Source organism: Stegastes partitus, unplaced genomic scaffold, assembly GCF_000690725.1.
Source record: "Stegastes partitus isolate 25-593 unplaced genomic scaffold, Stegastes_partitus-1.0.2 Scaffold10, whole genome shotgun sequence".
Taxonomy (NCBI): Eukaryota; Metazoa; Chordata; class Actinopteri; family Pomacentridae; genus Stegastes; species Stegastes partitus.
In genome coordinates, this window is record NW_007577741.1 from 45771 (window position 1) to 61727 (window position 15957).

At 42.3% G+C, this 15957-nt stretch overlaps 1 protein-coding gene across 1 annotated transcript in view; it reads left to right on the forward strand.

Annotated features, from left to right (window-relative positions):
* The first annotated feature begins 5619 nt into the window (after positions 1–5619).
* The window catches only part of bicd2 (bicaudal D homolog 2 (Drosophila)), a 13676-nt gene continuing 3338 nt past the window's right edge, over positions 5620–15957 (forward strand). Inside the window, exons 1-7 of the mRNA XM_008285104.1 lie at positions 5620–6131; positions 10137–10349; positions 10963–11115; positions 11947–12411; positions 12664–13653; positions 13832–13983; positions 15296–15524. Coding sequence (XP_008283326.1) covers positions 5892–6131; positions 10137–10349; positions 10963–11115; positions 11947–12411; positions 12664–13653; positions 13832–13983; positions 15296–15524 — 2442 coding nt within the window. The 5' untranslated portion in view covers positions 5620–5891. The remainder of the gene's footprint in view (positions 6132–10136; positions 10350–10962; positions 11116–11946; positions 12412–12663; positions 13654–13831; positions 13984–15295; positions 15525–15957) is intronic.

The window sequence follows — 15957 nt, forward strand, 5'->3', positions numbered from 1 at the left end:
ACCTGCTTTTAGTGTATTTTATCTTCAAAGCCTTTAATTGTTACCTGTTTTTTTTAACGGATGTATTCCCTTTACTGTATTTTCTGCTCTGTGCTGCCTCTTGGGATGATCCAGGTCGTTATTGTAAATGAGAATGTGTTCTCAATTAACCCACCTGGTTAAATAAAGAAAACACAAAGAGGCACATGAGCAACAGCTCGCTGGTCTGCTGGCGTTTTATATCCTCCTGGTGGCTCCTGATTGGTGGATCAGCCTTCTCCAGCACAGGTGGATGTAATCAGATCTGCTCAATCAGTTCCTGATGCAGAGGAACCTGAGGGCTGCAATGAGCACACACACACAAACACACACACACACACACACACACTGAGAAGAGAGGTGGCGGCCACAGCAATTGATGCCATTAATTAGCACAACCAGGATTAGGAAGGATACTTTGAAACTGTAACAGGCTACATACAATAGTTGTCCAGTTGAAAATCCATCCATCCATCATCTGCACACCGCTTAATCCTCACTAGTATCCCAGCTGACTCAGGGTGAAGGCAGGTTCACCTGGACAGGTAACCAGTCTATCACAGGGCTACACTTAGAGACAGACAACCAAGCACACTCACATTCACACCTACGGACAATTTAGAATCACCAATTAACCTCAGTATGTTTCTGGACTGTGGGAGGAAGCCGGAGAACCCGGAGAGAACCCACGCTGCACGGGGAGAACATGGAGACTCCACGCAGAAAGATCCCGGGTGTCCTTCTTGCTGCGAGGCAATGTTGCTAACCACCGAGCCACCTTGCAGCCCCCAGTTGAAAATGTAGCCTAGTAAATAATATAATTATTTTAATTACCTTATTAAAGTAATATAGCTTTTTTTTATATATTTGATTACTTTACTTGACTTTCTTTTTTCTTTTTTTCTTCTTTTTTTTAAAAATAATCATTTGGCAATAAAACTGGAAAGTCCTTAAAACATAAGTGTAAACAATATATTGTCAAACTTTGCTGGTTTTTGGTTAATACACCAAAGAAGGTATTCTTCCTCGCGAACAGAATGAATGTTTTATCAAATCAAATCAAATCCAGTTTATTGTCATGTTGCTGTACGTACACCAGGGGTGTCAAACCCTGGTCCTCGAGGGCCACAATCCAGCATGTTTTAGATGTTTCCCTCTTCCAACACACCTGATTCAAATGATCAGCTCATCATCAAGCTCTGCAGAAGCCTGATAACGATCCTGAATCATTTGAATCAGGTGTGTTGGAAGAAGGGAAACGTCTAAAACTGGATTGCGGCCCTCGAGGACCAGGATTCGACACCCCTGACGTACACAGTAGTAGAGGGAAGATGAGATTCTTCAGGATCCAAGAACTTAAAGCAATTTAAATAAAGATGTTTACATATCTGGATCAGCAGTTCAGCATTCTGGCAGCTGGTGGAATGAAGCTGTTGATCAGTCTGGAGGTTCTTCCTTTAACGCTCCGTGAACGTTTGCCTGATTACCTATTCCAAACATAAGCTTCTCACATGTGGATGTGATGCCTTTTTATTAGTTACCATAATTCATGTTTTTCTCAGTGACTGTAATGGATTACAGTTACATCTATTTTGTAATTTTAAAGATTTAAGATGTCGTTATCATCAGTCTACATGAAAATACAATGAAGATCTGTTAATCTCCTTCAGTAGCAGCATAGTGGGCTCTATAGTCGGTCATATACTAGTACATAATGATAACACATACGTTTTATCTTTTTAAGAAACTCAAAGACGCTTTACACACACAAAAACCAAATGTAACATGAACCTGATGCCTTCCCAACACTTTAACTCGTTTACAAAAGTGAAAAACACGTTATTAGTGTCATATATTATTTATTTCTTTACTGTACATCCCAGAGCTTGCTTACATATGTTCCTAACTAATTAGAAAATGACAGGCTGGAGATCTGAAACATGCTCGTTTGCATTGTGCCGTGAATGATTTCCTGGCATCTCTGAAAGTTCATCATTAATCCCAAGTCTGCCCTTTGACCACGAGGTGCCACCGAGAACAATCGCTGCCCGTAAATCCATCCTGTGTGACTGCAAACCCGTTCTACCACCGAGTTCTTTGTCTGTCTCGTCGCTTCCTGTCAAAAACAGACATATCATGTTTTTTAGATTACATAAATACTTTTATTTCAACTACCAAAGACATCCAAATACTTCAATGTGATCTATGAGCAAAATGAAATACCTCAAAGAGTTGTATTTCCGTATTGCGCCCCTAAGAGAAAACACTATGATCCCAGAGCCGTAAGATAGCGTGTACACTGAAATAAAGCACACTAGTTACCGAAGAAACCAGTATTTTCCCAAACTGTTAGCACATCTCACATGTAGTGGAGTCATGTGACTTTACCGTGAAATGACCTGAGGTTCAAGAAGGCTACGAAAAGGGCAAAACCAAAGCCCCAATAAATATCTACAGAAAGAAGGAAACCAAAGTCAGTTTATTACAGAACACCTCTGGATGTGAGCAACGACTTTACATCAGAATTCAGACTCATTATTTAACCGTACAGTGTGAATCAATAGAAATGATTATGCCTTTCTTGTATAAATACCTCCTTTGTGATAAGGACGGCCTTTACATCTTTTTGTATGAGCTGGCATGTCTGCAAGGGAACATCAAGAAAAAAACAGCTTCATTATTGTTAAATCTACAGGGTGTAATGTAAAATAATAGGTCGGCCAGCAGATGAGAGAACAGGAAGAAGACAGCATCTTAAAAATGTTGGTGTCAGTTTTAAAAGAAAGTTCATCTTACTGGACGCTATGCCAACGATCTGAAAGGATATGGTGAAGAACGCAGCGACAACGGATGGGACCACGAGCGCTGCAATGCAACACAAACACTCCTAAACAATTACAGAATCTATGGTAGTCATTACTCTGCATGAATATTTAAAGTGTTACTCACATTGAAATGGCCTGTAGAGTGCCATCACCCATCCCACACCGAAGCAGACGGTATAAAAATGGTAATATTTGTCTGAAAATGTCCAGAATAGAAAGTTAAGATCTTCTAAATACAGGTGGGAAATGATATATTTATAGAGAATATTGTACATACAGTGTTGGTAAAAGTCAAAAATGAGATTTCCTCCATTTCCCTAAAAAAAAAAAGAAAGACACAACAGTTTGACGGATAAACACCAAGTCGCTGCTTCAGGGTGAGAGAAAGGGAGTGACAGGGAGAGACAGAGAATATAACATAATGTATAGATAGATAATATAATGTGATACGACTTTAGAAAAAAGATTAACATTACCACAGGCAGAAGATACCAGTGAACCCTAAAAAAAACAAAAAACACAAACCATTTACGTTCAGCTTCGGGGTAAATGTCCAGGCAGGAACAGCAATAACAAGACAACCAGCATCAAGCAGACAACTTCCTGAACCCGTCAAACCACTTTACCCAGAGCTGTCACAGAAGGAAAGTCCCAGATAAGAATGTTTCGCTTTCACATTCACACGTTAACAGCTTTACAGAGAGGCTGAAAGTCAATGGAAAGAGATGTTTCACTGACTTCTATAGCTTCAGTTCTAGTCGATTAAATCTTGAATTCAATGGAAGAGTTCGACATCTAGACTTAAAATTTAAATATATGGCGTCATGCCAGCAACGTCATTGTCTTCGGACGTTGCCCCTGTCTCTTATCAGGTCGTGAATTTAAAACAAACTGACCGCTGATTTGGAAATGAGGGAAGCTGTGATTGTGCAGGTGAGGCCACATTTACATTTAAATCATGAACCCAAATCACATAGGCAGATAAAGTTCTGACATCTTCCCTTGAATAAAAGTACCAATACAATATATAATAAATACAATATTCAATAGATTATATGCATAAAGAAAGTCTTGCTTCAGTCAAAGTCAATGAGTTTTGGCAGCAAGTGCAACAAGTCTTAAAATAAAAGTACCGGTTTGGTCTCTCTGCCTGACATATTATTAGACATGACATCATGGTGATATTAAAACGGAAGCATCAGCGTGTCAGCAGCATGTTGTAGCTGCTGCAGGTGGAGCTACATGATCTGCTTTATACACAGTTTGACATAAAGGGACAGCAGATAAATCAGAGGACACAGAAACAAAGTTCTGATTCATAAAGCTGTTCATGAACTTTAATTCTTCAACTTTTGGTGAGATACTGGGTCATTTATGCATTTCTTAAAATATGAAGCCATGTGAGAAGTTTAAAGGGGAAAAAAATGGAGCTGTTAATACGTCAGACATCTGAAATGTGATCTCGTCTACACACTGTTTTTTAAAAGCTTTTAATTCGCTGTGTAAAATCTTCATCTTAAAAGCAGCTAAAGATGTCAAATAAATGCACCAGAGTATAAAATACAGTATTTTCCTCTGGAATATAGTGGAGTGAAAGCACAAATAAAATAGAAATATTTGAGTGAAGGCAGTACAGTAACTTGAGTATATGTAGTTAGTAGGGATGCACGATATATCGGCAACCACATCGGTATCGGTCCGATATTAGTGTTTATTCCCACACATCGATATCGGTCCGATGAACAAATTTAGCTGATGTTAAAAACCAATGATTGTCTAACATCAGCGCCTTCGTCTCTACATTTGCTGCTATTTCACAGATGTTTTTACTTAAATGGACTTGAATGTTAGATATGTTTAAATAAGTTTTACTTATGTTATGTGACAAAGAAGACTGTGTGGTCTAATTTGGGCTTCTTTTGAATAGTTTTCACATTCTCACAGTGCTTGCTTATACTCATTTTTGGGTGTGAACAAAAAATTGAATATCGACGTCGGTAATATCAGCTATCAGCGATATCAGAAATCCTGATATCGGATATCGGTATCGGCCAGAAATTTTAATATCGTGCATCGCTATTAGTTAGTTACTCTTCACTTTAGCAATTTAATTATTCTAGTGATAGTAAATGAATGTAAATAAACCATGCTGCTCTATACTTATTGGTTCGTTGTATTTTTTTAGGTATGTATTTATATTTACTGGTATTATTTTCATTGCAAATGTATACATATATATATATATGTGCAAATACACAAAAATGACAATAAACGAATCCTGAATTTGCAACAATTTTGATAACTAATTGTATCAGTTGCCAAGAAAAGGTAAAAAAATCTAATTTAGCCCATATGTTATATATATTTCTGACATTTATGTAATTAAAGTAATTAAATTTCATATAGTAAAAATTATTATTTTTTCACTTCAGTACGTTTAGACATCAGGGTTTTGGAAGCTTGTTGATGGGCATTTTTGACATTTTCTAGATTCAAATTTATTCTGTTTATGTGGTAATATTCGACAAACAAACAAAAATAGTCACTGAGCGCTATAATGAACGTCGCGTCTGTCGTGGACGTAGTTGTAGTTCTATAACAAAACCTCTAGATGGCAGCGCTGCACTGACGCCCTCAGTCAGGGTCGAGACCGGTCCGGGCACACGCTATTGCATTCTGGGACTTGAAGTCAACGCGGCAGCCGCAGCACGTAAAACTACAGACGCTTGCGTGAAACATAAAACTACAATTCCCGTCACAATCACCGAGATTTGAACGCCGAGCAGGGGCAGCTTTTTCCAATCGATGATCTCAACTGAAGTTTCCTCTGTCAGCCTCATGAAAAGACTGAAGAAAGTCCTCGACAATGACAAAACCGTCGCCTAGTTCGAGCTTTGTCGAAGTCAGCGGCCACCGAGGCGCCATTTGAGCCCCGACGATGCGGTTCAAACAAAGAAGGCTGTGATTTGCGGTCTCGGTGGTTTTGTGCGCCGCTCCTGCCAGCCAGGGCTGGGTCCCGTTACAGTTGTGAGTCGGCGGCTCGCCAAGATGTCTATGGAGGAGCAGGAATATCCCGAAGGGGTTCTGGTGACAGAAGCCGGGCCGCAGTGGCTCCGAGCCGAAGTCGAGCGTCTTACCCGGGAGCTCCGCGAGACGACCCATGAGAAGATCCAGGCGGCGGAGTACGGGCTGGCGGTGCTGGAGGAGAAGCAGCAGCTCAAGCAGCGATTTGATGACTTGGAGACCGAGTACGAGTCGGTCCGACAGGAGCTGGACCAGCTGAAGGAGGTAACCCGGGGTCAAAGCCACGCAGCCGGATATCTTTTAGAAGTGTTTGTGGCGGTTCCCTTATCATCGTTGTATCGGAATGTGAGGAGCAGGCACGAAACTTAGCAATTACTGCTAATTGCTAAAGTGTAAACTGACCAAGTCTCTTCAACTATTAGACAAAGTCTGTCTCAGGCTGTATGCAGAACCACATGTTGGTGGTTTGCATCTGAGCAGGATTATTGTAGAGTGACTTAATGATGTCTTGCAGGGATTTTTTAAAAAAAGTAAATAAATAAAAGGCATCAGTTTTGGTCACTTGCCCAAACTTGCTCCTGGTATGTAAAGGTTGAGGCCTTCACATCAGACATCTGCAGCTGCAGCAGCTTATGCCAAATTTATATGCCTGCGAGGCCAACCTGCTTTTAGTGTATCGGCTCTAAAAATACCAGAAAGCCTGTGGTAGGGAAGGAGTAGCTGCAAACTCTTCCTCTGGTTCAGACAGAGATCAATAATTCAGTAGGTATATTCTTTAACTGTGGATTTGTTTCCCCCTATTCTAGACCTGCAGTTATTTATTGATTAGTTGTCATTTATCAAATTAATCACCAAGTGTTTATTATTGAATTATGAATATTTGGATTGTTTACTCCGCTGTGGCAGCGAGCTGTGGACAAAACAAGACATGAGTTGGTCATTTTTCATTTACAGACATTCGGACAAAAAGCAACCAGGTTAAATCAATCAAGTCAGAAAGTCATTGGCAGATTTGTCATCAATGAAAACAATATTTTCTCCAATTGACTGTTTGTAAAGATATATTTTGTTTTATCCCTGTTCCCTTTTCTCACAAATACCACCACTTTTTTAAATTGTCATAGAAGAAGTCAACAGAAATGATATTTTAAATGACAGCTGCTGTGTCTAAATTCAGCTGCTTGATTTCACAAAACTCACTTCAGGATTAAAATGTTCCAAATTTAAGATTTGTTGTTGTCAACAAATCCCTTAGCAACATATCCAGCAACTTCAGTTTATTTTTAGTTATTTGTTTGTTAGCTGATATTATTTTTCTAAGGGTGGTTTATCATGTGATCGTATAGAGTTCAGGTTTTGCAATATTAGAGGATGAGGAAGAGCCTGAGCAGTAGAAAGACAGAAAAGCAGGAGCCACAACGAGTAAATGTTAGTCTAGGGCATTTATCAGTCAGCTAAAGACGATATAATACCAAACATTTTCTCTAAATGTCCTCCCAAGAAATTAAAATTCCACCGAGCCACTGATGCTCCAACTTGTGGGAACATTTGGCTGCTTTCTGAGAGAGAACTTTGGGTTTTCCCTTCCATCCAGCAGCCAGTTTCTAGACGATTAGAGGAACTGCATCCTGAGGCACTTCCACGTAGGCCTGTTTCAGAAGTTGTGGTCTCCACTTGCTATCTGTTAACTGTTCCTCCGTCGCTCAGTCTTTAATAATTCAGTGTAGCGTCTCTTGTTTTTACTCCTCAGAGGCAGCGCTCCTCTCAGTCGTTGGCATTAAATAGCGTTTCACTGGGAGCCCGAAGGCCACAAATGCAAAGTATTGTGTGCAAATTATTAGTGAACAAATGTGCTCAGTCTGTTTCATAGCTGCACATTATTGATACCCAACAAGTCTAATGTTCTCAGCCTCTGGGGATTTTTGAATGACCTGTTCTCCGTTGTATAATAACGACGGGGAGTTTTTCCACATTACATTAATAGTAGTATAGATCAAAGTTCAATCATTAAGTGAGTCATTCGCCTTATATCTCATGATTCTGACTGTTGTTCCTCTCGGCGCGTCACCGAGGCCGATGTAAGGAAAGCAGTCATCCGTCAGCACTCGCTCGATCAGTTGACATCACGACTGACCGCTTGCTGCTTGTTACACAAATATGTTGGTGTGACTGAAAACTATTGAGAAAGAAAAGGTGGGGAAGAGAGCTGGAGCTCTGTGGTGGTTTCAGGACTGACGGTAACTTACATCAACAGCTTGGCTCAGGATCAGTGAATGTTGGCAGGGTGTCTTCAGGCCTTTAAGTCAGTTAGACAGTAATTTGTTCTTTGCTCGATATCTGGCTGTTAGTGCTCGTTGTTCGTACATCTGTTTGACGAACTGGCATCTTGTAATGGGTTTTGTAGTTAAAAGTGATTGAATGTACCACAGATTCAGCAGTGTTTTGTGTAAATTACCAGCAAGGATTTAACAATATTAGCTTGCTTTTAAATTGTGGGTGATGAGAGGCAACCGTTCCAAACAAGCTCCATGTCTCATGTGGTACATTTAGATGATGTTTGGGCATAAAGTGAGAAAGTGTTTTCAAAGAATTGAAGTGTTGGAGGTCATACGTAGCCAGAGTTCTGTCGTATGACGGTATCAGCAAGTTGTTTTTGTCAAGGTTTGATTTTAATTTAGCCGTTTATTGTTTATTTGGCCTCATTTCACTTTTAACAGCAATATATTATTAATAATAATTATAACTTTTTTTGTATAGCACCTTAAAGACAACAATTCACAAAGTGCTTTGACAGGTAGAACATAAAATAACAGGTAAAATATCAGGCAGGACAAAGCAAACACAGGTAAAAACAAAATACAGTCGTGCCTCGATAATCCGACCCTTAACAATCCTAAACCTTGCTATCCGACAGGTTTTTAGGAAAAATGAATGGAACCCATAAAAACATCCTTAACATAGCGACAGCCTTGGATTCTGACTCCGACCTGACATTTAATGTCACCAGTCAGGATAACAGCGTATTATCTGACTTAACAATCCAACAGATTGAACTTAATGCTCAATTCAGATTTTTTTGGTGAAATCTGATTTCTTTGTGACTTCCTTCACGTTTCCAGTTCAATGCGACTTGTATGTGATCTGCTGTGTGAACTTCATACGACCCAAAAGTGTCCCGCATGCGCAGAAGAGGACACGACGACGTCACACGCAGCGAGCGTGCTCAGTGTTTATGGAAGTAAACATGGATGGTAACGGTGGAGCGTATCTTGCGATTTGAAAGTTTTTTTTGTTGTTGTTGTTTTTTTTTTTTAAGTCATCCAACCGGAGCCAGCACATTTACAACATAATCACCATGGTTGTGGTGGTATTCTATCACCGCCACGGTGGAAACAGAACTGCGGCCGCAAACTAAACTCGTATCAGCAGCCAAGTACTGCCTGTGCGTTCCGACCACTTCCACCCCATCGCAGCGCTCCCCCGGGGTGGAAGTAGCTGTTAAAGCATCAAGCCCTCCTTGTGTCTCGACCTCCGTCTTGACAATCCGACAGCCTTGCTATCCGACATAAAAGAAGGTTTTACGTTTAGTGTCGGATTATCGAGTCATGACTGTAATGAATAAAAAGTGCACGTAAAGACAAAAAATGAAAATTTTCAGAATGGATGGCGAGTTAGAAGCTGGTTAAAAGGACGACATCACACAAGGGGCTTAAGAGAGAAGCTGAAGAGAAAATCAAAGATAAAAATAGATTAAGATCAGGAGGTTCTAATTCGATTATTACATGCCGAGGAGGGCAGACTTGTGCAAACCATGAGTGTGGTGTGTCAGATATAAATGTCTGTGTTGCACCTTATTTTCAGTGTTTTCTACCCACTTTTTTTTTGTTTTTTTTTTAAAGAAAACTTTTCTCATCTCAGATTTTCAATCAGACAATGCAAACTGAATAAATGGCTTTAGTTCCTCAAATGCTGATTGAGTAAACGGCAACCATCAAGTCAACTTCTCATATGAGCATGACATACTCAAATTCATGCGGTTCAAGTGTAATCAGTGTTTGCAATAATCTGGAATGATCTTCTGTCTCACCAGAGACGAAGAGACAATTGGTAGTAAAGTAGTGGGTGTACCATTTGAGCAACAGAGCGAAACCATTATCCATTATTCTTCTGGATCTACTTGTGGTTTTTTGCATGCACTTGAAGAGGGCTTTGCGCTAAATCCCTGATCTAAAAAAAGTTTGTTCTGTTGTTTCTACTTTCTGTCCTTAGGCCTTTGGACAAGCTCACTCAACCCACAGGAAGGTGGCGGCAGATGGGGAAAGCAGGGAAGAGTCACTGATCCTGGAGTCTGCCAGCAAGGAGGCTCTCTACCAGCAGAAGGTCCTCGAGTTACAGAATGAGCTCCGACAGGCCAAAGCCTCCCTCTCCAGTGCACAAGCTGAAAACGACCGCCTCTCATCCATTGCCCTGGAGATGAGAGAGGTAATAATTCAGACAGCTGCAGAATGGATTTCCTGACATTTAGAGTACAGTGTCCTAGACCAGACTCCTTCCTTTACCCCCGTCAGCCATTCTCTTAACATGTGGTCGACTGAAGACGTCAGTGCCCTTTAAATGTGTCAGAAACAAGTTTTAAATATATGTAATCTATACAGAGATATTATCATGATTAGATTAAAGCTAGCAGAAACTGTCATTTAACTGATTGGGTTGTGGGACAGTTGCTGCTTGTAACGGGGGGAGGGTCAGTTCACAAGTTTGCACTGAGCCCAGCAGGAAAGATGATGTAATGGTCCGCAGTGAGTGACACAAAGGATGTCCTCCACCAGGGCTCTCTGTAGACTGGACTGGTAAGTGGACCATGTCCTTCTTCCGTCACTACATTTGCCTGCCAAGGTCTTGCCCCTGCGGTATGTGAAACATGCTGACATGCTGATCCTCATTTCACTCGCACTGACTGGAACATTGCAGGGATGTCGTCTGCACTGCTTGGTTGCTAAAGACACTACATCCAGTGACTATGATGTTAATTTCTGCTCGTGCAACCTGCCAAAACACACCATTATCCCTGTGTTGTCCCTCTTCTTGTGTGCAGAACTCCGATCTGGCAGAGCTGCAGCGCGGTCAGCTGCGAGATGACATCAGAGAGTACAAGGTTCGGGAGACTCGGCTGCTGCAGGACTACAGTGAGCTGGAGGAGGAGAACATCTCCCTGCAGAAACAAGTGTCTGTGCTGAGACAGAACCAGGTGAGATCATCAGCACTAAAGGCAGCACTCGCTTCCTGAAGTGGGTGGAAACATGTTAAAATAGTAAAGTTATTCCTGTTCTTATGAGTCAAACTACCCACATTAGTGCTTTTGGCTCGTATATAGACGCAGAGTCATTGTGTCATGTGCATCTATTGTGAAAATGCAACACGGATAAATTCAAACTGAACTGTGTTGATGTTGATGTGCGTTTTGGAGGTTGTCATGTTTTAAATCAAGAAAAAATCCCCTTTTGTTTGTTATGCCCACTGAATTTTACTTAAAAGAAAGAGTATATTGTCAAGCCGCAAGACATTTTGACCACAAAGCCCCACAAAGAACCTTCAACAAACCAAACTCCACCAGCAAACTGAAGATCTTTGGACAAGATATGACATTTGAGGAAACCCTGATGCACATTTTTCAGCGTTTTCTGACATTTTAGAGACCGAACGGCCAATCAGTTCATCCAGAAAGTAATCAACAGTTTAAGAATGAACCTTTATCAAACCAAACTCTATTAGAAAAACTTCCATTCTAAATCCAGATAGAGGAGTTTATAAATGAATCCTGACTTTTAGCTCTGATTTGGTCGCTGCCAGCGGCTCTGGTACGACGATTTGTAGCTGCAGCTGCAGAATGAATCAACTTGCCAACAACAGAGCTGCAGCGATTAATGCATGATTGTCAACTATTAAAGTAATCGCCAACTAATCAGATTTTTGAGGTTACTTTAAAGCTCTAAAGTCTGGGTTCTGTGATTTCAGCTTCTTGGAGTGAATGTTTTCATTACAGTGTATTGTAAAAATGTCAATTTTTGACAATCTGCAGGTGGAATTCGAAGGTCTAAAACATGAGATCCGTCGCCTGGAGGAGGACTCCCAGTGTCTGCACAGCCAGCTGGAGGAGGCCATGCGTCTGAGAGAAATCGCTGAGCGGCAGCTGACGGAAGCTCTAGAGACCATCAAGACGGAGCGTGAGCAGAAAGCCACGCTGCGCAAGGAGCTCTCCCACTACATGACCATCGGCGGTTCTGTGTACAGCAGCTCCTTCAACATCTCACTCGACAGCCCTAAACTCCACGACGACCCCTCCGCCATCACTGAACCCGACAACGATGACCTCATTAGAGGCTTCGAGAACGGCTTGGTCAAGGCAGGTGAGAGCGATGAAGACAACAGAACTGCAGCGAACAAGAGAGGAGAGGCCTTGAAGCCGGCTCCGAGCCTGGTGGACGACTTGCTGAGCGAGCTCAACATCTCGGAGATACAGAAGCTTAAACAACAGCTCGGGCAGGTATGACAGACATATGATGCTCTTGGGCCTTGGCATTTTAAATCTACTGTGGATGGTCTAGTATGCTGCTTATGTTTGTGCACATCTTGGAGCAGCTGTCTGAGTCCATTCATCTGATTCGCTCTGCTCTTTGAAAGCCGTTTCATCCACTTCATGTTCATTCTGTCCCCTGGTCAAAGGAGCTGTTGGTGTTATTTGTTTAGGTGTAAAATTGTCCATCTGCCTGAAATTGTCTTTATTTCTACATTTTAGGTTGAGCGGGAAAAAGTGGCGCTGCTCAACTCTCTGCAGGAGAGCCAGAAGCAGCTGGAGCAGGCCTATGGCACCGTGTCTGAGCAGAAGGAAACCGTCAACAGGCTGACTGAAAATCTAAGTGCAATGAGGAAGCTGCAGGCCAGTAAGGAGCGCCAGTCTGCCCTCGACAGCGAGAAAGACAGGGACAGCCACGATGACGGAGACTACTACGAGCTGGACATCAACGGACCCGAGATCCTGCAGTGTAAATACACGGTGGCAGTGTCCGAGGCCGGGGAACTGAGGCAAGAGCTGAAGACGCTGAGGGCGCAGTATGAGGAGTGTCGCACCCAATATGAAGACGAGCGAGCACGGTTGGAGAGCGATGTCCAGGACTTGAGGTCAAAGCTGTTGTCCTTGGAGAAGACCAGCCAAGCGGATAAGGCGGAGGTGGCTCGTCTGGAGAAGGAGCTCCGTCTGGTCAGCGAGGCTGCAGGAGAATCCCTTGGCAGCCTTAACGTGGCTCAAGATGAGCTCATAGCGTTCAGCGAAGAGCTGGCCAATCTCTACAACCATGTGTGCATGTGCAACAATGAGACTCCTAACCGGGTCATGCTCGACTACTACAAGGAAGGCAAGGCTCTGGTTAGGAGGGGGCAAGAAGGGAAAGAGCACCAGTCTGTGCTTCTCACTAACGGCTTGATCAGTGAGACTGAAACTGGAAAGTCCAACAGCACCACAGTTTCTGCAGCTCCAGAGCACCGGCCAGAACCCATGAATATCTACAACCTCGTAGCCATCATCAGGGACCAGATCCGCCATCTGCAGCAGGCGGTGGACCGCACCACGGAGCTGTCACGGCAGAGACTTGCCAATTTGGAGCTGAGCACAGTGGCAGACAAAGACAAAGAAGCTTGCATGGAAGAGATTCTCAAACTGAAGTCCCTGCTCAGCACCAAAAGGGAACAGATTGCCACGCTCAGAGCTGTGCTCAAGGCTAACAAACAGGTCAGACGTCGGTTCTGAGTGTGCCGTATGCATGTCCTGTATGTCTGTATGTTTGTGTACTTGCTGGAGGAAGGATGTTCATTGTTTCTCAGACAGACAAGCCCAGCAGAGAAAGATAGTCCACTTCAGCTACAGATTACCACCGAAGAAATGAATAATTCTGTCTTGTTCCCTTTAGACGGCTGAGGTTGCTCTGGCAAACCTTAAGAGTAAGTATGACAGCGAGAAGGCCATGGTGACTGAGACCATGATGAAGCTCCGCAATGAACTCAAGGCTCTGAAAGAAGACGCTGCTACATTCTCCTCGCTTCGAGCCATGTTCGCTACAAGGTATGGTACACGCTTTATATTTTTATAAGTATAAAAGATAAATATTTTTATATGTGTCGTGGTAGAGACTTGAATCTGGTAGAATAAGAAAATCAAATTTACCGTAACTTCCGGACTACTGAGCGTACCTGAACATAAGCCGCATCCGATAACTTTAAAAAGAAAACAAATTGTACATATACAGGCCGCACTTGTCTATAAACTGCAGGTGTCCACGTTTTAACAGGAGATACTTACACAGAGAGATTTTTTTAACTTTTAATTAAATACGTACCGTAGATGCTTTTTTTCTGAACAGTGCCTGTAGCACGGCTGGTTAAGAAAATAAAAAAATACAGCAGCCTATTAGGAAAAGTCATTGATCGCTATCTTCATCTTCCTCCTGCACTAAAACCACTAAAGTGTCGGAGTTGAACAGCCTCAGAATCACTTCGTCACACACTTCCTCAGTCTTTTGTTGTCGCTCTCAATGTCACTTTGGTCTCGAGGCAAATTCGTAAAAATCCATAAATTAGCCGCATCGTTGTTTAAGCCGCAGAGTTCAAAGCATGTGAAAAAAGTAGCGGCTTATAGTCCAGAAATTACAGTAATGATCCATTTAACATGTCACAGCCTTTTCAGTATTAGTAAAGAAAAAAAAAGTACTTTATCAGTATTTGTAGCTTTGCGTACGGTGATACCTAAATAAAATGGTTGTTTTGTTTTTTGTTTTTTTTTTTTAACTATACTGACATATTCTTTGTGTTTTTGTTCCTGTACAAAAGGTTTGCAATAACAATCACAATCTCTGCCAATCTTCAGAATCGACAGTCTCTGATGATATACGTGTCATGGTAGAAACATATAGATACCATGACATATATATACACATAGTGTTTACTTATCTATTTAATGTGGTGTACTTGTGGCCAAGCAGTCCTGAGAGCTCGCTGTAACACACAACATCTGTCTGTTAGAGGACATATTTTTATAAAACACCGAAAGAAACGCGATCTAGTTTTAAATCCTAATTCTGCCTCCTTGCAGCAATGCAACAAAACCAGCCGAAGCGGTCGCTCTTCTGCACAACTGTCTGTTTATGAGACAGACACAAGGCATTGTGGGAACAGTCTGATGTAACACTTGTGCGAGTCAGCTAGCAGGGACCTCTTCCTCCCATCTGGAAAATGCTGCCTGAGGAATGGAGACAACAGCAGCACAACAACAGCAGCAGTTCAAGAAAAATGACTCCACCTGCTGGCAAATAATGTTTACTGCTTTTTTCCTCCCTCTCGCTTTGTTCTCCACCTGCTCGCTCTCCTCTTCCTCTCAGATGTGACGAGTACGTGACCCAGCTGGACGACATGCAGAGGCAGCTGGCTGCAGCCGAGGACGAGAAGAAGACGCTGAATTCTCTGTTACGTATGGCCATACAGCAGAAACTGGCATTAACTCAGCGTCTGGAGGATTTGGAGTTTGACCACGAGCAGGCGCGCCGCAACAGCGCCACAGCGGGAGGCAAGGCCAAATCAAAGGGCAAAGGAGCCTCTTCTAACCATCATGTAAGTCACAGGTTGTACTGCAGAACTAACTGAAGGCCACAGAGCATCAGGGAACGCTCTGGGCTCTGCTGCAAGGGTACATGTGGCCTATCAGGTCTATCACAGATTTGCATTTCTCGAAGCACAGGCTTTGCATAGTCCTAACACTGAGCCTTCTGTTCTGAAGCCAGGATGTGTCACACACTATATGACTTTCTAATGTTACTGCTTAAAACCTGTGTAAAGCTGCAAACGTCAGTTCTGAGCTTGTCTCACCACAGAAATGTGTTACAACCAACATAAGCTAAATTTGAGTGATTGCAGAAAGTATATAAAATTGGTTTTCAAAGTAATGAATAAATAAGCAGCATTTTCTGCGCTGAAATGTCGGGGGTGTGTCTGCTTAAGATGCTGACTGACAGCTTTGACAGCAGCCCAAATGAACTGTTGTAAC